Here is a 24,146-nt window from a genome sequence, read left to right on the forward strand (position 1 = left end):
TTTTTTTTTTTTTTTTTGTACTTGGGCTTGAACCCAGGGCTTTCATACTGAACTACATCCCAGCCCTTTTAAAAAATTTTTATTTTAAGACAGGATCTCACAAATTTACCCAGGCTGGGCTTAAATTTGTGATCCTCTTGCCTCAGCCTCCCAGAGTTCTGAGTTTACAGGTGGGTGCCACCATGCCTGGCTGAAAATGAGATACATGCACGGACCAAGCAGAGCATATCTGGAGGTCACATTTAGCTTGTAGGCTCAAAGGGGTAAACCAGGCCTGGTGTGGTGACCCTGTGTCTTCATTGGCAGGAAGAGATGTCAGGAGAAAGTGTGGTGAGCTCAGCGGTGCCAGCGGCTGCTACCCGCACCACTTCCTTCAAGGGTGCAAGTCCCAGCTCCAAGTATGTGAAGCTGAATGTCGGGGGAGCCCTCTACTATACTACCATGCAGACGCTGACCAAGCAGGACACCATGCTGAAAGCCATGTTCAGTGGGCGCATGGAGGTGCTCACCGACAGTGAAGGTAAGCCCTCGCGCCAGCTGTCTGCTTCCTGTTGTGCACTTGACACTGCCAGGTGCTGAGGACTCGCTTGTGGTTGAGGGCTTCAGTCTGCTTCAGAGGACCGACATGAAGTGGGCAGCTATACACCTGACTACTTCTGGTTGAGCTCAGTGTTCTCGCCACATGCAGGGAGCCCTGAGAGTCACAGGGAGACTGGATCTGGTCTGGGTGTGGTCAGGAGGGCTCTCCCGAGGCAGTGATGCTGTCGCCAAGACTTGGTGGACAAGGACTGTGAGTCTTGACATAGTTGTTGATTTGCTTTGTGCCTTTCAGAAAATTACCCCCACCCCCTTTGCTTCTCTGTGAAGTAGAAGCCAGGCCAGCTGCCCTAGTTGGTTCCCTTCAATTCTGTGACTTGAGAATGATTGAAAGAGGCAGTGTTTTCTCTGTACCTCATTCTCCTAGGATGTTGTCCTGACAAAGACTCACAAACCTGGACTTGAGTCCCAGCTCCCCATTTAGTATCCAGTGATCTTAACCAAGCGCCTTTGTCTTTTGATGTCTCATTTTCCTCATCTGCTAAATTGAGCACTGTGAGGCCTGTTGTGGGGCTGTTGGTACAGAGTGCTTTGTACTTGTGTATTCAAAATCCTGTTAATATGAGACAAAGAACTGCTACTTCAAAGAGCACCTGCCCAGGAGTACATTTACCTGGTTGTTGTTAGGACAGGCCATATGAGATTTAAAAATAACCCTGTCCTTCATTTCTTGGTCTGATGTGGGCACACACAGATGAGGTTGGGCCCTAAAGCCTGGTATGTTGTGTTTTACTCTGTGGTTCTAGCGTGGACTGCCGGCTCGTGCTGGTGTTTCCCTCCGTGTCTTCAAGAAGGCCAGAGATGGTCAGGAAACCCTCCCTGGGTTTCCTGTGAACTTGGGTTTCTGGTCAAGTGAGGTCGGAGCTGGAGATCTGCCAACTGTGTCTCACCTAGAAAACACAGCATTTTATGAGTGGGAGGCTCCCCTTTTCTGTGCCACACCCCACGTTGCTTGAGAGTATTTATGGAAATCAAGACAATAGCACTCCAGCCGTAGAAGGAAACATGTTATCTGAGAACCCAGGATTGTTGTGGTTTTTATTCTGCCCTACTCAGTTTTTTTTTTTGTGGGTGTGGGGGGGTGCACATAGGAAAAGCAGCCAGGTAACTTTGTTATTTTATTTATTCATTTATTTTTTGGTACCGGGGATTGAACTCCCATCTTTGGGCTTGTGAAGCAGGTGGCAGAACCACTGAGCTAAATCCCCGGCCCTTCGAGTAACTTTGAAGGCTGAGTGGAAGTCTCTTCTAGATGGCCCTGACTGGTGGCCTAGGGGGGCAGTCTTACGCGTCAACACCTGGTGTTGTGCCAAAGCCCTTTTAGGGTCCCTGTGGCCTGGGCAGTCAGGCTGAGTATCTGGTTTCCAGCCATTGTCTGCCTGGCAAAACTGTCCTGTTGCCCTTGCAGAGCCCTGCACAGCCTGACCATGGCCCACATGTTGTCTCAGGTGCACCCTGGGGTGCAGATTGGGACAGATGTCCTGCATTTTACAGCTTCTCGCTGGCCTGGATGCTGGCAGCCTTCAGCTGCAGACAGAAATGTCAAGTGCAGTTCAGCCAGGCAAGTGAATCCAGCAGTGCCGCTTGCTAGGAGGAGAACAGGGGCTTTGATGGCATGGAACAGTGTGGGTAGAATGTGGCTAGGTTGTGCTAAAGGGTGTCTAAAATAAGCAGTTGTTTCACGGTGGTAGAAAAGAGCGTCCCTTTTGTTCCCTGCCTGTCGGCCTGTCTGAGCTCCACATCACATCCGTGGAATCTCTAAACTGGTAAGAGTGTGCCATGGGAGTTGGGCCTGGCAGCAAAAGAGTTGGACCTGGGTTTAAGTCCCAGCTCTGCCACATGGTAACAGTCACAGCTCGTATTTGTGGGACTGTTTTCAGATGTCAGGCATTGTGCTAATCTTGACATATTTGCCATTTGCTAGAATTGTGATCTTGGGCAAGTGACTTTGTTTGAGCCTGTTTCTTGTTTCTCAGGTGTGAAGGATAACTTTTAGCAGAGTTATGGGGTATGAATGAGGCCATTATAAAGTACTTGATACAATGCCTGATCCCTTGGAAGAGGCTTCATCCCACCTGGGGCACGGGTGTAGATATAAGGAAAAAGCCTCCCTGTGAGCTGCAGAAATGGGGAGGTGAAGAAGGGGGCACTCCACCTTGGCCCTTAGGCATGGTGTGCATCATTTCTACATTACAATTGACAAAGGTAGTTTCTCCGAGGGGACACTGTGGTGGTGAGCAGGTCTTTCCCTGTCTCAGAAAAGCTCAGTTCTTACAGTGCTAGCATTTTTTTTTGTTGTTGTTTTGTTTTTGGTACTGGGGATCAAGCTCGGGTCCTTATGCTGAGAGGCAGGTGGTGGAACCACTGAGCTAAAAATCCCCGGTCCAGTGCTAGCATTTGTATGTGAGCCCTCGTCAGTAATACCGTTGGTCCTTGGATTTGTGTAGTTCCTTCTCTAAGGCCCTTTAGCACTGGCCTGTGCTCACCTGTATCGCCCTGTGGCTTGGTACAATCCTTTCCACCCTTGCTTGGTTTCCCATCTCTGGCTGATCCTTTGGGACTAGGTAGTATATAACTAGAGTGAAGAGTCCTTCGTTTTATTATCAGCGTACTGCCCTAGAAAATCACTCGGACCAGGATAAAGCCTGGCCTGTACTGCCGGGACCTCTCTATCCCTTGTCTGTTTGCTGCTCTCCCTTCCTGAAGTGACCACTGTTTTGACTTTGGGGTCACAAGCTGGATCTCAAGTTTATCAGCCAAGGACTTCAGTACTGGCACCTGGGTCCTGGCCAGAGAGCCGGGTGTGACAGAGCATTGTGTGGCTGGTGCATTCAGACCTTGCGGCGCTCTCAGGGATTCTAGTGTGCGGTCAGGGTTGGGAACCACAAGTGTGGATTTTCCTAAGTATTTTACCACAGCTGCTTATGGCTCTGAATAATGTCCTCTTGATGGTTTGTTTTTAAACATGCTGTAAGTGGTGCCATATTGTTTGTGATCCTGTTTTGCTTCAGCTTATTTAATTTTAAAAAATTATTTTATTAAATTTTTTTTCCCCAGTACTAGGGATCGAACTCAGTACCTTGTACTTGTGAGGCAGGCTCAGCACCACTGAGCTAAATCCCTGACCCTAAAGAAAAGGGCTAGAGACGCAGCTCAGTGCAGAGGGCCCCAGGAAGACTGGGTGGGGGGGGGCACAATTTGCACATTCTAATTTTTTAATTTTTGTTTTGCTTTAGCTTATTTAGCAATATGCCTGTAACTGAATTGTTAACAAAGAGCTCCAGCTCAGACATTTGCCTGTGGTAGAGCGTTCCATTCTAGATATTTCCTGCAATTGATGGAGCTGTATGCCGTTGATAGTTATGTAGATTGTTTCAAGCCTTCACCATAGGAATCTTATCATTCTTGAACATTCTTTCCATGCACATGTGATTTTCTCTAAGGCATTCTTTCTCAACCTTTGCGACATCATGGCACAAACAGATGATCCTGTGTTTACTTTGGTAAATGGTGAGGTTCTGGACTCCCCAGGTCCTACCCCTCTACCCCAGGGGCTGTAGCAGTAAGATCTTACCCAACCCCGGGAGCTCTTCTCTAGAATTTAGTCCCAGAAGTCAACTTAAGGATAGCATCTTCTGCTTCCTTAGATACTGCCAGAACCCCCTCTCAGGTGGTTGTGTCGGTTTACAGTCCTAGCAGTGGTCTGGATTTTTGCCAGCACTGGGCACTGTCGAGCCTTTTAACTTTTGCCAAACTACTGATTATGATACCATATCCTGTTGTTTTATTTTACATTTCCTAATCTCTAGTGCATTAAGCGCTTTTTATGGTTATTGATTGGAGTGTTTGGATTTTGTCTTTTATCTCCTAGGTGGCATCTTATTTACACATTTTCCTTTTTTCTTACTGCTTTGCAGAAGTACATATTCTGTATACCATTTCTTTGTGGTTTTCTGTTGCAGATGCCTTGTCTTAATGTTTTCTAGTGTTAATACCTCAACATTTTACACTGTTTTGTTTTAGGTCCTCTTTGTTTGTTTTTAGTGGTGCTGAGGATAGAACATAAGGTCTTGCACATGCTGTGCAAGTGCTCACCACAGAGCTATACCTCCAGCCTGCATGTAGGTCTTTGATCTGCCTCAGTGGTACTTGATTTTTTGGCTCAGAAACATTTGTCAGTGTCCAAAGATACTTTTGGTTGTCATGATTTGGGGGTAGGGTTGCTGCTGGCATTCAGTGGGTAGAGGTCAAGAATACAGTGTACAGTGCATAGGACTACCCCATATAATAGAATTATCCAGTCTAAAATGTCAGTAGGTTGGAGATCTTGCCCTAGCGATTTGGACTTTGGAATGAGGCAGAGTCCTAGAATCTTAATTTGTATCTTAACTGATCAGGCAAGCGTGGTAACCATAAAACCATAGAATATAATAAACAGTATGGCAAGGAGAGGTCGCCAAATGCTCCTGGAGTAGGATAGGGAAAGGAGAGGTCAGATATTCCCAGAGAGGGGCCAAGAATGTAGCCTGCCTGGCAAATGTGAGGCCCTGAGTTTGATTCCCAGTACTGCAACAAACAAACAAACAAACAAACACCAACCACCAAATATCCCCATAGAGAAGAAATACACGGTATGTTTCAGGAATGCATGGTAAGCCTAGAGGCCCAATGCCCCTGGTTTCCAGAGCAACCTTTCCCTCAGTATGTGAAAGCCACACAGATCTCTGCTGGGTTCTGGAACTTGCTGTCATCAGACATGCTGCTGCTCTGTTCTCTAGTGGTGATGAGGTGATAGGCTCATTGTCAAAGACCCATAGGTAGTTTTGAGTGCCACTCATCAACCAGCATCGTGCCATGTGCTCCCTGTCGATCCTATTTTCCTCTCGTTATGACAACCCTTTGAGAAGAATAAACTTCTAGACAAAAGAGCTCAAGTGAGACACCGATGCCATCTAGCAAGTAGGTGGCAGAGTTGGGTTTCCAATATAGACCACTGTGCCATGCTGCAAGATATCCTGGAGCCAGTCCAGGACCTCCCAGCCTCTGCCTGTCCTCCTTGCTTCCCAGTCTTGCTGCATGGGTCATCATTCTCAGCTGCCTGGACTTGGACAGCCTTTCTTCCTAGCTCGTGAGGCCCATGGCAGCAGGACAGATGCTTCCATTAGTGGGAAGCTGCATGCTATCTGTTTGCTTTTCTTCTTGCAGGCATTTGAGCTGACTCTAAGGCATAGATTCTTGCTTTGATATTTTAAAGTCAGAATGCTAATTGAAAAAGCATGGAGAATGTGCCTGGCTCCTATGCCCTTATTTGTACAAAGTATGATTCCTTCGCCACAAGCATTTCCTGATGACATTCTTGAGCTGGAGCCCAGTGTCACAGTCCGCCTATTCGTTTATGGAAACTCTGGGCTGTCACTTGAGTGATTGATTTTGGGAGCTCTCACCCTTTCCCTAGCAGCTGAGTTGTCCATGCATCAAAGGCAGAATGTAGATGTATTCTTCCCTGGGCAGCCGAGTTGAATTTCTCTTTAAGCTTGAAGTTTACAGGTTCCTTACTTATTCTTTGTTGCATAGTCCTGCCCCTTCTCTCTCGGGAATGTCACTGAACCTCTCTGGGACTCTTTCTGTCTGTGGATATGCAAGGAATGAGCCATGAAAAGAACAGATAATACTACCTTTCCACATCTCATCAGATTTCTGGAGGAAATAGATCTAGGGAGATACAGAGTCTAAGCTGGTAGTCTTCAGGGCTGATTCTGCCTGCACATGTATTTTATTCACCCAGTAGTGGATTGATGACTTTTTCTTCTTGAGTTAGTTTACTATACCTTAAAAACCAGGAACTTCACAGAAAAATCTGGATTTCTGGCATTGTTTGGAGCCCAGCAAGCCTGGGCCCACATTCCTGCCAAGCTACTCTGGGCTGGAGCTGTAGAGGTTGCCCTGATGGCGGGTGTGCTCTCCAGCCAGCTGCCCAGCTGCACCCATTTGTGTTGCTGTGGGTCCCTGTGGGTAGCTGAGTTGTGTAAGATATTAGGTCCATATTTGTCATCTCAGACGTAGAAGGAAGCAGGGTGGGAGAACATCTGGAGGTCAGTGTGAGGGCAGTGTGATTTACCATGCCTGTGAGGGCCTCTTCCTTCCTCAAAACCAGAATTGGGCTCCAGGGTACACATTTTCATTGTGCTCACCCCGTTTGGCGTCTTTCATTCTGCCCAGGAAACCGTAGTGGTGTGTCAGTAGAAGGCTCTAGAGGGAGGGGACCACCCTTAAACAAAAGACCCAGCAGCAAAAAGTTGAGTAGTTTCAGAAGCTGACAGTGGAGATAACTTCATTATCAAACTTGCTGATGAGTATCAAATAGCGCACTAAGACCATGAAAGGACACTTGGTGAGGGGGGTTGGATCAGAGAGGCTGGGGGGCAGAGGGAAGTGGCAGGTTTGTGACCTGGTATTTGAGGAAGGTACTTGATGTTGCTGACTCTTGTTGCCTTGTGCCTGTAATATGGGCCAGCATACCTGAGGGGATCTCAGGGCAGGGCACAGTGGAGTTAGGAGTGAAAATGCTGGCCCCTTCTCCCAAACTGGGAACAGAGGGAGAAAGACAAGGCAGGGGCATAAAGGGTCCGATTTCTGTTTAAACTTCCTTTTTTTTGGTACCAGGGATTGAACTCCGGTCCTTGCACTTGCAAGGCAGGCCACCAAACCGCTGAGCTAAATCCCCGGCCCTGTTTAAACTTCCTAACAGGAATATGCAATCATATTTTCTCTCCCATGATGTAGGACAGGAGACTTGGGGAAGTCTGGCTGGCTGAGGTTGTCCTCTGATAGAGAAGGCTGAGGCTTAACCATCTGTCTGGCTTCTCGTAGTGCTTCCTATTTCTTTCAAGACATCACCAGTCTTTGCTTCATTTCTTTCTTGCTTTCAGTGCCTCCTCCTCTTCCAGGCTCCAGTCCTGACTTCTCTGAATACTACTGTGGGGAAATTGCATTTCAGGAGAGGAATTTCAAAAACCCTCAGGCAGGAATAGCCAGTTACAAAATTGGAGTGAACATTGGGAAGCAGAGGTGTAGTCTTTTTGGCTCCATCCCCAATAATTCTTCTGTGCCTGACTGGTCAGCAGTCAGGACATTTTCATATCTTTTGAAACAGGTTCTCTCTATTGATGCTGACTGAGCTGCTTGACATCTGGGTCTGTTGAGAGCACTGTTTCACATCTGGTTGCTCTCAATAGCCAATAAATGCTTGTTGTAAGAAGTCATAGATAGGACTTCCTGTGGTGGTGCTGGGGAGTATATGGAGTCATACTCTGGAGCCAGAGGTCACAGTCTGTGGATGAAGCTGTGCTCTCTTAAGAATGGCTCTGCTGCCTAAGAGTCTGAACATAGTATTGTAGAGGGAGTGGATGTTTTTACCCCAGAAGCCTCTTTCCTGTCATTGAGATTGGTCATTTGGACCCATTTTATCTAGGGATGATGCACTAGGCAGCTTTGGCCTATATGAGGGTACTTCAGAAACATGCTTTTAGGCTTCAGGGGCTCTGGAGTCCCACAGAGGTGATCCTGCAGGATCCTAGGGTTGGGTCTGTGTATAGCCACCAGGTCAGTAGGCTGTGGCAGTGCCATTTGGAGGTGGGCAGGTGGGACCACAACACGCTGTGCTCTCCTGCTCTCTGGAGGTCAAGGGAGCCAGGAGTCACTCAGCTCTGTTCCACATCTCCTGTGAGAAGTGAGAAGCATGGCCCTGTAACTTGCCTGTCCCTTCCTCCCCATTGCAGGCTGGATCCTCATTGACCGGTGTGGGAAGCACTTTGGTACAATTCTCAACTACCTTCGAGATGGGGCTGTCCCCTTGCCTGAGAGCCGCCGGGAGATCGAGGAGCTGCTGGCAGAAGCCAAGTACTACCTGGTCCAGGGCCTGGTGGAAGAGTGCCAGGCGGCCCTGCAAGTAGGCACCATCCTTTCTCCCTATATGGGCGGGGGAGGCACCAAACCTACCTGCCTTCCTCATTTTCTCTTTCTGCAAAATGGGAACAGTTCCTACTTCGTGGAGATGTGTGAGAGTGAACCCTAGAGCCTCTCTGTTTTGGTCAGAGACACCCTTGTGAGGCTTTCTTGTATCCACAGGTCACCTAACTGCTCTCTGTTAGTCCCCATGGCATTGGATCATCTCATGCCTACAGTGCTGCCCTTCAGTAGAGAATCATAGAATGTTAAAATCCATTTTCTGGATCCATTTTGGGACTTCCTGTGGCCCCATTAGTCATTGTTGGGAGCCCAGAATCATCTCTATACACAGATGCCCTTCACTCCTAAGATGGACTGGGCCAGGAATGTTAGGGTCGGGTCTGGTGATAGATCCCACAAAGCAAATGCTTTTAGATGCAGCCAGCAACCTTACAATTGAAGCTGTATACCAACAGGGCAGAGAATCAGAAGAGTCCCTTTGGGGTGCTGTCTGACAGTGACCCGTATACATGAGTCTCTTGTTTGTACCATTCCTGAGCCACATGGCACGTCTGGTCCTCCCTTGGAACAATACCCATAATGCTGAACTCCTGGAGGAATTGCTCTGGCCACTCATCACCTCTACCTTGAGAATTGTGAACTGTTGTAAATCTAACTGAATGTTGCAGCATTTGCATTGTTATTTCATTTTGGTGGTTATTAAAGTAATGCATGTATATCATTAGGAAGCCAAGCAGTACTGCACGATTAAGGTAAAAAACACCACCATACCCCTTCCCAGCCACCTTCATCCCCAAGGCAGCCTTTCTTTTAGCAGTTTTTTTCTATTTACCTTCATATTTCCATATAACTTTCTTATACTGCTCTTCACTTTTACTTCTCTGAATTATCTACTGACATTACTGTGGAAAATTAGAATTTACTACACACACACAAACCCAGGCTTCCGCGTACACACTCATTCTTCCAGCGTAGGTTATCACAAGTTTAGTTAGACTATGACTTGGTTTGCATGAGGAGTGTAAATGCTGTTAGTAGTTGAATCAGGGAATTTCGTTTGCTTACTTTGTAAGTATATATCTCTAATTCAGCCCCGTGTTCTCAGAAGGGCCAGTCTCACACTGGTCTGACCAACAGGTCGGAGTGCACCTGTCTTATGTGTGTTGTGGAGTCCCTCCCTCTGGCTCCCATGAGGCTACTACTTCTGAGGCTCCCAGTATTTTGCTTGGTATTTGTTTTACTCTCAGAAGTGTGTGTGTGTGTGTCCAGTTTTATTTTTTTAACTTCTGATGAATTTTTCATTTCTGCTGTCAGATTTCTACTTTCCAGGAGCTTTTTCTTGTTCTCTGAAAGCTGTTACTCATAACAGGCGATCTCTTTTAGAGGATGCTGCATCTGCTCTCATCTGTCTGATACTATGTGAGGTTTTCTTTCTGCTTCCTTCATTGTCTGGCTGCTTCTGTTCCTTTTTTTTTTGCTGTTTGTGTTGGTTTTGGTCTCACGTTTGAGAGGGTTCCCGTGCATAATCTGATGATTGTTGGCTTCCGTTCAAGCTTAAGAGTAAGACTGAAAGTCTGTATGTAGGGTGGTCCTTATCCAGCGGCCTTCATGGCTGGCTAATGGGCTGACCTTTTTGATGAGGACTCCAGGTGTCAGAATCTGTAAGCCCTTCCTTGGGCAGAGAAGTCCCCCACTCAGTTCCTGTCTGCTGAGGCATAAGCCTGGTGGGTTGGCTGCCTTCTGAATTGGAGTTGAGTGGTAACTCAGCCCTGTCCTCTGCTGAGCAAACTGCTCCAGGGAAGTGGACCTTCCTGCTGGGCAGGGACGAATGTAGGGCTCTCTCTCTCTGGTGCTTCTGTTGCCTGGCAAGCGATGCTCTGCTCTTGCCTTGTGTCCACCAACCCTCAGATCTATTCTCGGAAGACTCTCTAGACTTTTCCCGTTGCTCATCTGTGGCCTGCTTTTTATCCTTGACATTTTGATACCTTTTGCCTACTGATTACACCTCTCCCATTCTTTTTCTCTGTTTTTGTTCCTGTGCAGTTATTATAATGGGGTTTAGGAGCTTTTGATTAAATACTGTTTCATCTACCATGTTGAGGGTTTAGTCTGCAGCGCTGTGGAAAATGTGTCATTGTTGTTAGTATTTCCTGGGCATCTTGACGTGTAACAGCCCTGACCAAAGAGAAGCCCTATTGGAAAATCCACTCCTAGGCTTTCCCTGTCCTGATTCATCAGTGGTAAGAATCCTTCTCTCTTATTTCTGACTGCCCTGTCTTGCCTCACAAAGCCTGTCTTTGCCCAGCAGGCCAGCCTTAAAAATCCAATGCTAGGCAAACCTCCTAGCCTGAAAGCATGTTTTGTTCCAGCAGAACAAAGACACTTATGAGCCTTTCTGCAAGGTTCCTGTCATCACCTCATCCAAGGAAGAGCAAAAACTTATAGCGACTTCAAATAAGGTACGTTGGAGCACCCTTGTGAGACTTCTTTTGCTACCTGAGCAGGGGTTGAGAATGGGAAGCTGCAGCTCATCTGCCCCCACCCCTGCCATTGGGTCTTGCAGTCTCCCTGCTCTGCCAGCAAGCTGTGCTTGTCTGGCCTCTTCTGTCTGGCAGGGCCCCAGCCCTTTGGGAAGCCTATGGCGCACTGCACCTACATGCTAAATAACTCTCTTCTTCCTCTTTTTAAAACAACCCACAGCCAGCTGTGAAGTTGCTCTACAACAGAAGTAACAACAAATACTCATATACCAGGTAAGGTGCCAACCAGAAAAGACATCTGCACTCACTAGGAAAACTCCACTTGTACTGGCCAGGTCTAGCTCCTGTGTTCCTTTCGTATGAGGATGACCCTTCTGCACCTCTACATGGTTAGATAGATAGATAGAACTTTGAAGTTTAATGCACACATGCCATAAAATTCACCTTTTAAAAACACAGGTCAGTGGTTTTTAAGATAGTCACAAAGTTGTGAAACCAACATGCTTGAACTTGACATTTTCATCTCGCTAAAAAGAAATCCTCTACCCGTCCCATTGGCAGTCACTTCCCAATTTTCCCATCACTTCCCCCCAAAATCTTCTTAGGCGATTATTAATCTGTTTTCTATCTCTATAGATTTGTCTATTCTGGACACTTCATATGAATGGACTCATACAACATGTTTCCTTTTGTGAATGGTTTCCTTCACTTAGCATAATGTTTTCAAGGTTTAGCATGCCAAAACATGCATCAGTACTTCATTCCTTTTTATGGTGGAATGGGGTAGTCCATTGTATGGTTAGACTGCATTTTGTTTATTCATCCTTCACTTGATGGACATTGGGTTATTTCTGCTTCTTGGCTGTAGTGTATAATGCTGCTTTGAACATTCATGGATAAGTGTTTTATGGACATATGTCTTAATTTCTCTTGAGTAGATACCTAGGAGTGGAATTGCTGGGTCATATAGTAACCTGGGTTTAGTCAAAGTTACTGCTCCGTTTTACAGTGTCACTGACAATCTATATAGGTTTTGAAAATGCCTTTTGGCTCTCTTGGGAACATGGGGCTCTAAGGCAGAAACTTGAGGAACGTAGGGGGAATTTAATGATGTTATTCAAGAACTGTAAACTGACCTAGGGTCAAAAGTCTTCCATGGGCAGTGCCATTCTCCCCCCACGGTGCTTGGTGGGGTGCTGGCCCTCTTGTGGTGCCTGTGCCCAGAGGTGCTGAGGCTGTGCGGGGCAGGCACTTGAGCATGCTGGCAAGGAGCATGAGCTTAGGGCCAGAGCTGTCTTTTCTCAGGCCCAGCTCTGCTCTTTATTGGTTTTGGCCTTGAACAGTTACCTAATTTCCCTGACCTTCATTTTCCTTACTTGAGCAGTGGGGACTATAGCATCTTTCCTCTTGTGCAACTGTCGTGAGTGACATGAGAGAGAAGAAAATAAATCCAGCTGGGTCCTATGCGTAGCAATAATTCAGTTATTACCACCCTGTGGTCACTTTATTGAATGGTCTTTTGCAGCAATTCTGATGACAATATGTTGAAAAACATTGAACTGTTTGATAAGCTGTCTCTGCGCTTTAACGGAAGGGTCCTATTCATAAAGGATGTCATCGGGGATGAAATCTGCTGCTGGTCTTTCTATGGCCAGGGTCGCAAGATTGCTGAAGTGTGTTGTACCTCCATCGTCTATGCCACTGAGAAGAAGCAGACCAAGGTAAGAGCCTCAGGAGGACAGCTCTGAGCAGCTGCTCTGAAACAGGTGTTTATGGGACTTCTTCCACTTGAGCAAAACAAACAGAAAGAGGGAGAGGTTTTCAAATGTTCTCCTTGCCTTGGGGTTCCTCATTATGAAACTGATTATTATCTTTGGGGGCCTTGGAAGGATTTAAATGTAGGTCTTCAAGAAACATCCCTTAGAGAACAACCCCTCCTTCCCCACATCGGCAAGCAGACCGTCCTGCTACACCCTAGTTCCCTTGTCATGTGTGTGGATTCAGAGTTGTCCTTGTACTCAGGTGTACCTGGCTGCTAGCATTTTCTCCGTCTGATGCCAGGGACCTTTGTGATACTATTTATGTTGTTCCTCATGCTCCTCTACTGCCGTTGTTTCCCGCCAGCAAGGCCCGGCCCCATCAAGTCTTGCTCATCAGAGGAACAGTGCTGCCTTCAAGATCTTGACTGCGGCTTTCTAGTCCTGTCCTACTGTTGATTTGCAGCCTGTGTGTCCTTCTCTTGCCCTCTGACCTAGAGCTGCCTGCCACTTTCATAGGGGTCAGATACGCACTTCCTTAGCTCCCACCCTTGTTGCCTTCCTTCTGATCACACTGACTCCTGACTGAACTGACTCTGCATCCAGCTTTATATCAGCCTCTCCAGACCAACAGACTTGACCTGTCCCTTGCCTTCTACCACCAAGCCATTCTGCAGAGCTAGACCACATGGCAAAGTATGGCTAGAGAGATGGTCTGCTGCACTTTACTCTCTTTAGGTCTTCTGCTTGCCTGCCTTTCTTCAGCTGTGTGGATGGGCTGGCTGTCCTGGTCTCTCCCTTTTCCTTCTCTTCTCTCTCCTTTGTTCCCTCCCTCCCTCTTTTCCTCCTTTCCTTCTTCCTCTTCTTCCCTCTCTCCCTCCCTCTTCCTCATTTTCTTCCTGCTTTTCTTTCCTCCCTTCCTCTTGTGTCCCTCTCCTTTCCTCCTTTTCCTCCACCCCTGCTTTTAGTCACACTGTGCACTGTCATTTCTTTCTCAGCCTGTCTGAGGGAAATACGATTATCTGTAGCATATGGTAGGTTGGCCACAGGCTGATTGTCATGTTCTGATCACCCGTGTAGTCTTGTCACTCACTTGCTCAGGTTACTATTGTCCCTGCAGCTTTAGGAGGCAGATAGCTCTGTGGATTTTGGAGCTGACCTCAGGCAAAATGCAAACGAGAAAATCATACCACAAAGTGGAAACCAGGGCCTTTTTCCCTTTTTAAACATGAAAATGTCAGTGATACACAGAAGTAGACATGTACAGTGATCTCCTGTGTACCCTTCACCCAGCTTCAGTGGCCCCTAGGTCACGGTGGCTCTGTGCTCTGCCTGTACCTCCATTTCCCACACACAGGGTAAATTTGACCACCTGTTTTATTTGTAATTATCGTATTCACAATATACCTAAAAGATAGAGATTGTTTTTAACATAGCCAAAAAGGGGAAAATACAGTGGTGCCTCGGTTCATGAACTTAATTTATTCCACAGTTCTGGAAAGAGGCCACGTTCCTGTTTGTGTGGGAAGGGTGCCCATGGTCGTGTTCATCACCCGATGTAGAATTTGTGAACAAAAAATTTTGCCAAATACTTCTGTTTGTGAACCAAATTGTTTGCAAACAAAAGCATTCGTGAACTGAGGTGCCACACTGCTGAGTTTCAGTTCTCTCAGAAATGGCAGGGCACCAGCTGCCGAAATAGTTGAGTTAAACTGAAAGAAATGGCAAGGGGACGAGAAATGCCTGTGCCCCTCCTGGCGCCCTCTCATTCTTTTCTCCTGAGAATTTCTTTTTTCTTTGCTGTCGTTGAACTCTTCCAGTGAATCAAGTGTTTTCTTTTTGTTTGATGCTTGTTTTGGTTATTGTATTTTTTTAGTTCTAAAATTTTTCTTGGGTTCCTTCACCTTCTGACTCTTGGCCAAGACTTCCTGTGTTTTGATTTGCTTTAGGAGCATTGCTCTTGTTGGGACATTTTTATAATAGCTGCTTTCAGGTCTTTGTCAGATTTCAGCCTCTTTGGGTTTCTTGGGACTGACGTTTGTTGATATCTTTTTCCTTAGGAGCTGAGATTTTCCTGGTTCCTCATATATCCAGTAATTTTGAATTGTGTCCTGAACATTTTGGATGTCACATTATAGGACTCCTGTTTAGTTCCTAGGGAGAATAGTGGCATTTTCCTTTTGGAGGGTAGATGACCCATTTGGGTTCAGGCTCAGCCCCCTTCCAGGCGTGGTTGTTCCAACGACAGCTGAGTGTTCAGAGCCTTCAGACCTGCCCCACTGTGTGCCACGCTCTGGCCAGTCCCACCGATCATTTCTCCCAGTGAGTGTGTGCTCCTTCGGGTGAGTCCTGCTCTTTTTGCACACCTTTCAAAGCCACTTCCTTGACTTCATTTTCCTTTTACAGACTCTCCTGTACTTGAAGCTTCTCTGGCTCTCCCTCCTTTTTTCAGGGTCAGGAGGGAGCCAGGCAGGTGACACAGGGCTGGGGCTTTTGTTACCAACTTCTCATGAACTGAGCTGGGGCTTTTGATGCTGGGGTTTTTGTTATCCACTTTTCACAATTGAGTTTGTATCTGAGGACACCCAGCATGAAGATTGCAAAAAATGCAGCAGTTTCCTCCCAACCTTGATTTTTTTTTTCCCCTGAGACAGGGTCTCATATGTAGTTTAGGCTGGTCTTGCACTCACTGTGTAGCTCAGGCAGGATTCCAGGAGGCAGTCCTCCTGTCTCAGCATCCCAAATACTAGGATGATAGTCACGCAACACCCTGCCTGGCTCCCTGCTGACCCTGAGACCAGAGCCCTTCTTATGGTTAAAGCAAGCCCCTTGACTGGGCGTGTGGCTTAGTAGCAGAGAGCTTGCTTTGCATGGGTGAGGCTCTGGGTGTATCCCCAGCACCACCAAGTTCTGACTCCTGCAGTCTCTGGTTGCTGACACTGGGTTTCTTAGGGGAGAGAATAGAGGACAGAACGGATTACCCCCATTTCCTCCCACTCTGCATGTTAGACTGTGTCGGCTCCTCTGGTCACCAGAGACCTGGAGTGCTGTGGTGGGGCCCATATCGGGTTTCAGCCTGCATTGATGAGGGGAGCAGGGGGCAGCTGGGGTTTACACCGCTGGTTGGGGTTACCTCCAGTGCTGTTCCTTCCCCAGGTTCCTCTGGGGCTCTTACTCTCAGTCCTCACTGCTGCTGTGTGCATCCTCACCTACTTTGGTAGCGTCAGTGAGAAAGAAAAGGTGGGAGTGTGCTTACTCCATTGCTCTGGAAACCTTGGAGTCCTGTCTTTCAAACCAAGTCTAGTCTGAGAGTCCCACTTGTGTGGCCTTCCTCTTTTCAGGGACCCTTTGCCTGGTGGTGGTGGGGGGACAACAGGCAAGCAGCACTTTGCCAGGCAGGAGGAAGGTGACTGTGCAGACAGCTGTTTTCAAGCCATCTTTAAGACGTGGAGGGTCTTGTGTCTGATGCCACAGCTCTGTGGGTGGCGCCGTATTGGAGGTGAACTACTTCTCTGATGTGTAGTTGTAAGTCAGGGACAGACAGGAAGGGGCGTGAGAACCTGGCAGTCTTCTGTTACGTGTGTGTCTGTGTTTATCTGTGAGAAGGTGAAAAGTTGAGCGCTGCCTTCATTAAGGGACAGCTGAGGGCAGGGAGGATGAGGAAACTTACTTTCACTGTGTTCCCTTGGTCTCAGGTGAATTTAGCATTATGTATAAATGTCTATTGAAAACAATTTCTTTAAAAATAATAGTGACAGTCTTCATTAGCACTGCCAGCCCTCCTTAGCCTGGTAGCCCTGCTCAGAAGTATAGGTGGTGATGCTGGGTGAGGTGGCACACACCTGTAATCCCAGCACTCGGGAGGCTGAGGCAGGAGGATCACTGTGAGTTCGAGACCAGCCTGGGCTACAGAGTGAGTTCCAGGTCAGTTGAGAACTATGTAGTTCTCAACTACATAGTGAGACCTTGTCTCAAAAAACAAAAACAAAAAAAGTACAGCTGGTGGCTGAGGGGGTGGGCTGTGTGTGTGCTACCCTAACACGTGTCCCTGTATTTTGTGGGGCACAGGTTGAGTTCCCTGAAGCCCGGATTTATGAGGAGACCCTGAATATTTTGCTGTATGAGGCCCAAGATGGCCGGGGACCTGACAATGCTCTCCTGGAGGCCACAGGCGGTGCAGCTGGACGCTCCCATCACCTGGATGAGGATGAGGAGCGGGAGCGGGAGAGGATCGAGCGTGTGCGGCGGATCCACATCAAGCGTCCGGACGACCGGACCCATCTTCACCAGTGAGCTGGCCAGTGGACCCAGCCGCCTTCCCCTGCCTCCTCCCCACCCTGCCACACGCATCCTCTGCAGGCTCCCAGGCACCTTCTACTTCCCCTGCAGCCTGGACATATTTTTATAATAAGCCAGATAACGATTTTGATATTTCTCGACAAGGTGAATTGCTCCTGCCTTGACCCAGGTGTACACACCCCTGTAGTTGCTGAACAAGCTGCGTCCAAGGTGTCTACTTTTCATGAGAATCTGGAGCCAGGCTTTGTTGGTTCTCGGAGGAAAAGTATGAATGAGTGTGAAGTGTATGGGAGAACTTTGTTTGCAGTATTTATTTTTGTGGGTGTTGACTACCTACTAGGGCTTCTTGAGTGACACTCCTTCAGGTTTCAGTTTGACAATTCCGAGAGGGGCTCCGCAGGTGGTGGCCACCAGAGGTGTCTGAGCTGTTCGTTTCCCAACCCCCTACTCTCAACCGCCTGGCTTCTGGCTCCTGTGCCTTCCGACTAGGCACAGTTTATCCAGCTTTCCTGGGAATCCACTCTGCAGTGTGGGTCTATGCCTGGAGCTTATTGATAAATACTTTCAGCTTGTGGCTTGGAAAATGTGACCTACCGAGTCTAATTGCTTCTAATGCTTTTATTTTCGTACATCTTTGGGTATAAAACCTTCGCTGCCTTGGCTGATCTTTGATCTGGTGCTTGCTGGCAAGGAGTGGAGTTTTCTCTGGCAGCGAGTGCCCAGCTCCCTTCCTGGCTCCTGCCCCTTCTACCTGGTGACCCTGCTGATCTGCTCCATTCCAGGAAGGGCACCCGGCCCTGCTGCAGGTAACTCACACTCTGCCTCTCCAGAGCATCCACTCTTTCTCCCTGGCCCTCTCCCTCATAGACTCGGGCTTGCTTCAGCAGGTGGGTGCCTTGCCCTTTTGTCAGGAATTCACCGTGGCCCCAGACTCTGTCCTCCCAGCCAGGCACCCCTCATACCACCAGCCCACGTCTCGGGTGGCTTCCCTGCCGTAACACAGGGTCACCTGGAGATCCCTTCTTGCCTTTGTCTCTGATTCTATGCAGACTAGAGTGGCCATCGGTGAACAGGTTGAGAGGATGTGCAGATACCTTTGGGTCCAGTTTGTGCCTGTGTTCATGTTTGTGTAGGGAATGTGTGCGACTGTTAGTGAGGATGTGTGTTGTGGGGCACAGGTGGCCCGAGCCGGAGCCTGCTGTGCACGGTGCTCATTAGGACGGACGTTCTCAGTTACCTACCTCCCTGCTTCCTCTGCACTTGCGCAGGAACGGAAGTGAATGCTGACTGATGTGGGTGGTGAGACTAGACTAGAGTAGCTACAAGGAGATGTGAGTATGTGGCAGGTATTGGATGGGTTTTGTTTGCTTAGCAAGGAATCATTTTTGTTTTATACCAAAGGTATTAACATGGGCAGCCTTTGACACCTGTGTCTAAAAAACGAGTTTCTATTTTGCAACGGTTTTTACAGCTTAGACTTTGTACCTGTGACAGTTGTCTGCCTTTCTTTTGTATCCATTAGCAAAGCCTACAATATTTAAACTTTAAAACAATCAAGACTGAACCTAAAAATGTGTTGGGTAGATGCTTTTTAAACTGTTGTGTAGGAAACTTTTATATGAGGCTCTTTGGATTTTATTAAGTGCTATGGAAAGGGAGCTTACAAAATAATGTTTCCTAAATATTTTATACTGTTTTTGAGTTTTAAACGTCAACCCTGCCATTTGGGTTAAACATTTTTAAAGTTAAAGTGAATGTCTGTTCTGATGTCTTCTGTAGGAATGGAAAAGCCATTGCATAAATTCTGCTTTGTAAGTGTTTGTGTGGATAAGTTTGTGAAACAGTCTGATTTGTTTCGGCTTTCATATACGTATGCCTTATGACCTGCCATTTCTGGCAACTCTTGGTACCTTCACTCTCCCTTCAACTTTGCACCTGTAAGTTTGCATCTCTGCCTCCCAGGGATACAAAGAGGTTTATAAAACATTCTGCGGTGAATGATTCTGTCAGCTGCGTGTAGCCAGAAGCTGACAGACAAGTATTGGCTGGTCCAGGCTCTGCTCAAATAAGACTCACAAGGAAAGGGACTTTTCATATCTTAGCATTAAGGGCAGAAGTCAATAATTTTATTTATGAATCGTCTAAGTAAAACACTGGTGTAAGATTTGCTGAAGTAGTAAGGTTTTATTTCACTGTAAAAGCTTACAGGTAAAAATGAGAACAGCTTTTGCTCCATGGTAATCAAGCTCAATTTTTGTTTTGAGTAAGTCATCTGATGGAGGCTGGGGGTCTGAAACAGGCCCTGCGTGTCCTTTCTCTTGCCTTCCTGTGGTGGCTGCACTGGTGACCTCGCAGGCCCCTGGTCCCGGTGCGGGTGTGTTCACCCAGACCTTGTATTTGTTGTTGGGGACCTACATGTGCCACCCCCAGCCCCATGTTATCTTTAGGGCTTCACCCCAAGTCACTGTAACACATTTCAGCATGTCATTAACCTTTCTCTTCTCTCTGTGCTATGACAAAAATGCAGTAAGTTTTGGAAGTAGTCACTGTTTCTCTTTTACAAGCATTTGTGGACATATGTAAAAAATAAAACTTATACCATGCTTCTATTTAAATCTATTTCCTGGGTCTTTTCTGAAGTGCGCAGCACAGTGGAGCCACTGATAACAGAGCAAGGAAGAGCTCCTACATTCTCCTTTGTCACCTTGAAATTGCTCACGGTGGAAAGAAAAGATGAGTCATTTTGCTGTAGTGTTTGAATTTAACACTGAAAGGAAGTCTCGATGAAGATGCTGGCTGGCTCATAAAAAAGCAGAATGAATCCGCTGGTGTTGCCACTGATTTAACGTGGAAGGGCTGGGGTACTCCACTTAATAACTGGCACCTAAAGAGCCTGCAGAAATGTATGCCAATTCCTTGAAACTTGCAAATTCCCTTTGTTTAAAGAAACATTCAAAATTTGCAGCTTTGTGAGATTTCATTTGCTTCCTCTCAGACCATATGTAGTATTTCATTGTGTCTCGGGTAGCTGGACAAAGGCAGCGTGTCCAGTTCACACCCAACAGTGCCATGCTGAGTGCCCATCGAGTGTAGGTCCTTCCTGGGATGTATAAAAATACCCTGTTATACGACTTGAGGTCAGCTCCCAGAAGACATTTTAATACAGCGCCACCTGGCAGCTGAGAAGCTGGGGTCAGGCTTTGGCAGAGCATGTTACTCGGTGTCTTCAGATGTGATGCTTTCCGAAGAGCCACTGGCATGTTTTTTCTTGCAGACGTAGCTAACTGGGTCAAATTCCTGCTTCCCCGGTGCTTGCCTCAGTTGGACAGAAACAGGATTGATAGAACTCAGATGCATCCCGCCATCAGGACTCCCTCCACACCGACACCTGGGGAGAGTCACCCTGACTTCAGAACCTCACGGCTCCCCCGTTTTTACTTTTGGTACTGAACTAAGGCTCTTGTGCTTGAGAGGCAGGTGGTGAAACCATTAAGCGAAATCTGTGCCCCTCACAGCTCCCCTCTGGGGAGGAAGCAGTTGCCTGGCCAAGGTGGGCGGATGAGCTGAGAAACCAGCTCCACCTCCTAGGGAACAGGCTGGCTTTAGAAAGCGGCTCAGTGAGGCTTGTTGGCATCTTTAGCTTGAGCCAGTGGAGGAGGAAGAGACTGTGAGAGATTCAGGTTTCAGGTTTAAGACAGCATAGCCTGTAAACTGAAAATGCACCTCATGACTTACATTCCAGTGAGCTTTAACTCCCTGAAGGGGAGGGGACCCATTAGGCAGTGAAAGACACTTGTGTCATATTTATGTCTATGAAAAATTGTATAAATATGTAAATAGCTAAATAATACAGGTGATAATTCATTGTTTAATTTATATCCATTCTTGGTATAAACAATACACATTGTAACGATTCTGCCTTCTCTGCTTTGAACGTGTCACTTCCCGGGAACTCTGGATCCAAGCACACGCTGTACTGTGACTCTTGGGACCCTCAGCCCGATATGGGGGCGCAGTCAAGGAGGACTGAGTCACCTGTGTGCTCAGGTTCTTCACAAGGTGGCAGCGATTCCCAAACCTCTGTGTTCTTTAGATCTGAGACCTGAAATTCTGAAGCCTAGGCCACGCTGCCAGCCAGGAAAACGACGGCATCTAAGGGAAACTCAAGCGCATGGATTTCAGTGTGGAGATGAGTTTGAGAATCCCTGTCACCCAGTGAAAGGTTGGACTGATAAGTATTTGATGTCAACTTCTGCTTCCCTCACAACTAAATATGGTAAATGGTTTTCCCTCATTTCGTGTTTAAATTCATGCTTCCAAAAATCAGTCTCTTCCTGTCTTTCAGATGTAGAATCAGGAAAGGAGAAAAGAAATGAACTCGCCTTTTAAACCTGTATTTTCATCGAAAACTGCTTCCTTGGCCCCCAGCCCAGCCACTTACCACTGTTAATTGTCCATTTTTATCTTTATAGATTTGTTCTTCTGGTCCAGTATCAAAAACTATTGTGCCTTCTTTCCCAGGAGTGATATAAAACTGTAAACTTAAAACACACAAGTGACAAATGATGGACATACTCTTGCTTTCTTCCCCCACCTTTGGTCTGCAAAAGACATTTAGTTATGAGACTTTATTGGAGTTTCAAGATTGAATTATTGTTTCATTGCATATGTGAGCAATCAAAAGAAGGGAACTTTGCACAGTTGGGCAGCTTCTGTAGTTATTCCCAGGTCAGTTTAGCACATTAGGGTTTTCAAAGGACCAATCTGTCATCTGAGGAGCAAGGTACACATCCTCGTGCTGGAACTTACAGCGATCTAGGTGTTCTCTCAAGGGGCAGTGAAACAGAACTCTCCAAAGTACTCAGTCCTTATTCCACCTATGAATTTGCTTATCGAGTTATACAGTCTTGGAGCAGAGAAAAGAAATGGTCCTTTCTAAGAGCGACCTGCTTTTTCAGACACGGCTATAGGCCCCGTACAAGCTCAGTGCTGAGGCTGCTAATGGCTCTCAGGAGTCTGCGCAACCTCCCTGGCCATCTGTATGTTTCCCTGAATGCTGGTGTTAACATGGGTGCCACGTGAGTCACCCAAAAGTGCAAAGGTGGCGGCTGCTTCAGAGATACTGAAAAGATTAAATGAGGGTACTCTGTGCAGGGAATTTTCCTTTTATACACCAAAGGAATAGAGCACTTTCCCTGACTAGTCCATGAATGGTCTGTGAGGCTGTGGTTCAGCAACCGAAAGAGCTGTGCCACCAGCCATCACAGCAAAGGCATGGCTGTGCCCTGCTCCGGCTAGAGGTCTGCTTTTCCCTTGGTGACCGTGTCCCTTGGGAACATAAGCAGCTGCTCTAGAAACTGTGCGAAGACTACTGCTTCCCGAGGTGAGTGAGTGACCACTGACCTCTGCTTGTCTCTAGACCAAGGTCAGAGGCGCGAGGACAGAAGGTTTTGGTGGACAGGCCCAGGGAACACAGTGGAGCCTTCCTCCCCACACTGCTTTGAGGACAGGAGGCAGATATGGGTGGAAGGATCTGCATCTCCTCTATCTGCCCACCACCATCTTACCACCGAGTTCCTTCCCCAGCCGAAGATGATGCCACCTACCTTCCCTGCACGACATTTACGAGGTTCTCCTTCTTAACCAGCATGGCGAGTTTAGTAACCACCTCAAATACATGTTCACACAGGAGAATGGCATCCCCCTGGGTCGAAAGAGGACACCGTGGTTTCAGTATTAATGGTTAGGCAGAAAAGCCAATAGCTCTAATCCTGAGGTTTTGTGGTTTTCCATTTAAGTGAAGATTACTGGCCATCAGTTACCTTTTTCTTCTTGTTCTCTGGTGACACATGAATGACTAAGATGCCGTCACTCAGACTGCTAGTGGAGACACCTTAAGACAGATCCAGAATTAGGAGTGTGGAAGTGGGCAGCTTGACATTAACTGAGAGAACAACCCCATGCCTGCTACCCTCTTCTAGCTGGGCCCAGGAGGATGGAGGGCACACTCCAGAAATCCTCACGCTAGTGGCCTGTGAGCTGAACCAAGACCCAGTCACTGGGGGAGGTTTCCTTTGTCCGAATCACACTTGAGTGAAGTGGGTGCTACGGACGTCTATGCCGGAGTAAGAGGCACAGACCGGGCCCGGGCAGCCCTGGGCCTGCCGGGCACCACTGCTTTGTGTCTCCCACTTGCAGGCTTCTTCGTTACTAGTGTGCCCAGGAGGTGAGTCAACATGGAACGGGCTCATGGCTGCCCACCGCTTACCTTTGAGGGCTGAATACTCTATCTTCTGCTTGATTTTGGCAAGTTCCACCACGTAAGCTGCTTTCTGAGTGAGGATGAGCTGCCGCTGCCGTGGCTTGAAGCCTTTCCTGTCATACTTGATGACTGGGACACTGTACTGCAGGGAGGTGAGCATCACCACAGGGGCCATTAGTTCATGGGGTGAGGGGCGGAGTACAGGGCCTTGTCACTCGGAATCTGCTGAAGCTACCTTAGGTGCTCGGAGGGGGCAGACAGATTTTGATGAGATTTTTTTTTTCGCCCTGTTCCCTGCATGGGAGATTGTGATTTCCAGCTCTGCCTGACTGTTCTAACCTCTGAGGAAGCCCAGGCTGTGGCCCCCCAGCCTCATGGGTGTGTTCTGAGGCCAGCGGAGAAGACATACTGGGCGTGAGGGCCCCCGTGGCCAGAGCAGGATCTCCTCCAGTCCCACAGGCTTCTGTCCTCCAGGGTACAGAAGGGTGACCGCAGCCACCCAGCGCACGATGAAGGCCAGCTTGTGGCTACACGTAGGCCAGGCCACAGCCTCGGCACTTCATGCCCCTCACCTCGCTTGCCCCCTCAGCACTCCCGTAATCCACACCACCACAGAAGATCAGAGGTACCAAGACTGTGAGTGACCTGTCCAAGGTCTCCTGGCCACTCCACGGAGAAGGCAGTGTCAGCACCCGGAAGTCCACCCACCCCTTACTTCATGATTACGTTCCTGGCTCTGTATCTGCATTTCACAGGGAAGTGAACCAAGAGTGTGTAGGATGA

The 24,146-nt window shown here is 47.6% G+C and overlaps 2 protein-coding genes across 8 annotated transcripts in view; one reads left to right on the plus strand and one right to left on the minus strand.

Annotated features, from left to right (window-relative positions):
* The window catches only part of Kctd10 (potassium channel tetramerization domain containing 10), a 29,385-nt gene extending 8,357 nt beyond the window's left edge, over positions 1-21,028 (plus strand). Inside the window, exons 2-7 of one of the 2 annotated variants that reach the window (XM_010603974.3) lie at positions 307-520; positions 8,376-8,545; positions 10,935-11,024; positions 11,266-11,318; positions 12,571-12,766; positions 16,871-21,028. In XM_010603974.3, coding sequence (XP_010602276.1) covers positions 307-520; positions 8,376-8,545; positions 10,935-11,024; positions 11,266-11,318; positions 12,571-12,766; positions 16,871-17,095 — 948 coding nt within the window. In that variant the 3' untranslated portion in view covers positions 17,096-21,028. The remainder of the gene's footprint in view (positions 1-306; positions 521-8,375; positions 8,546-10,934; positions 11,025-11,265; positions 11,319-12,570; positions 12,767-16,870) is intronic. The other variant, XM_010603976.3, reaches the window with a different exon arrangement.
* A 145-nt stretch (positions 21,029-21,173) lies between these two features.
* Positions 21,174-24,146, minus strand: part of Myo1h (myosin IH) — a 130,113-nt gene continuing 127,140 nt past the window's right edge. For all 6 annotated transcript variants that reach the window (XM_010603972.3, XM_033762374.1, XM_033762378.1 and 3 more), the window contains 5 exons: positions 23,370-23,505; positions 22,924-22,994; positions 22,708-22,805; positions 21,543-21,642; positions 21,174-21,253 (listed from right to left, as the gene is read on the minus strand). In XM_010603972.3, the coding sequence (XP_010602274.2) occupies positions 21,191-21,253; positions 21,543-21,642; positions 22,708-22,805; positions 22,924-22,994; positions 23,370-23,505 (468 nt within the window). In that variant the 3' untranslated portion in view covers positions 21,174-21,190. The remainder of the gene's footprint in view (positions 21,254-21,542; positions 21,643-22,707; positions 22,806-22,923; positions 22,995-23,369; positions 23,506-24,146) is intronic.

The sequence above is a fragment of the Fukomys damarensis genome, unplaced genomic scaffold, assembly GCF_012274545.1.
Source record: "Fukomys damarensis isolate Sample0158 unplaced genomic scaffold, DMR_v1.0_HiC HiC_scaffold_12, whole genome shotgun sequence".
Lineage (NCBI taxonomy): Eukaryota > Metazoa > Chordata > Mammalia > Rodentia > Bathyergidae > Fukomys > Fukomys damarensis.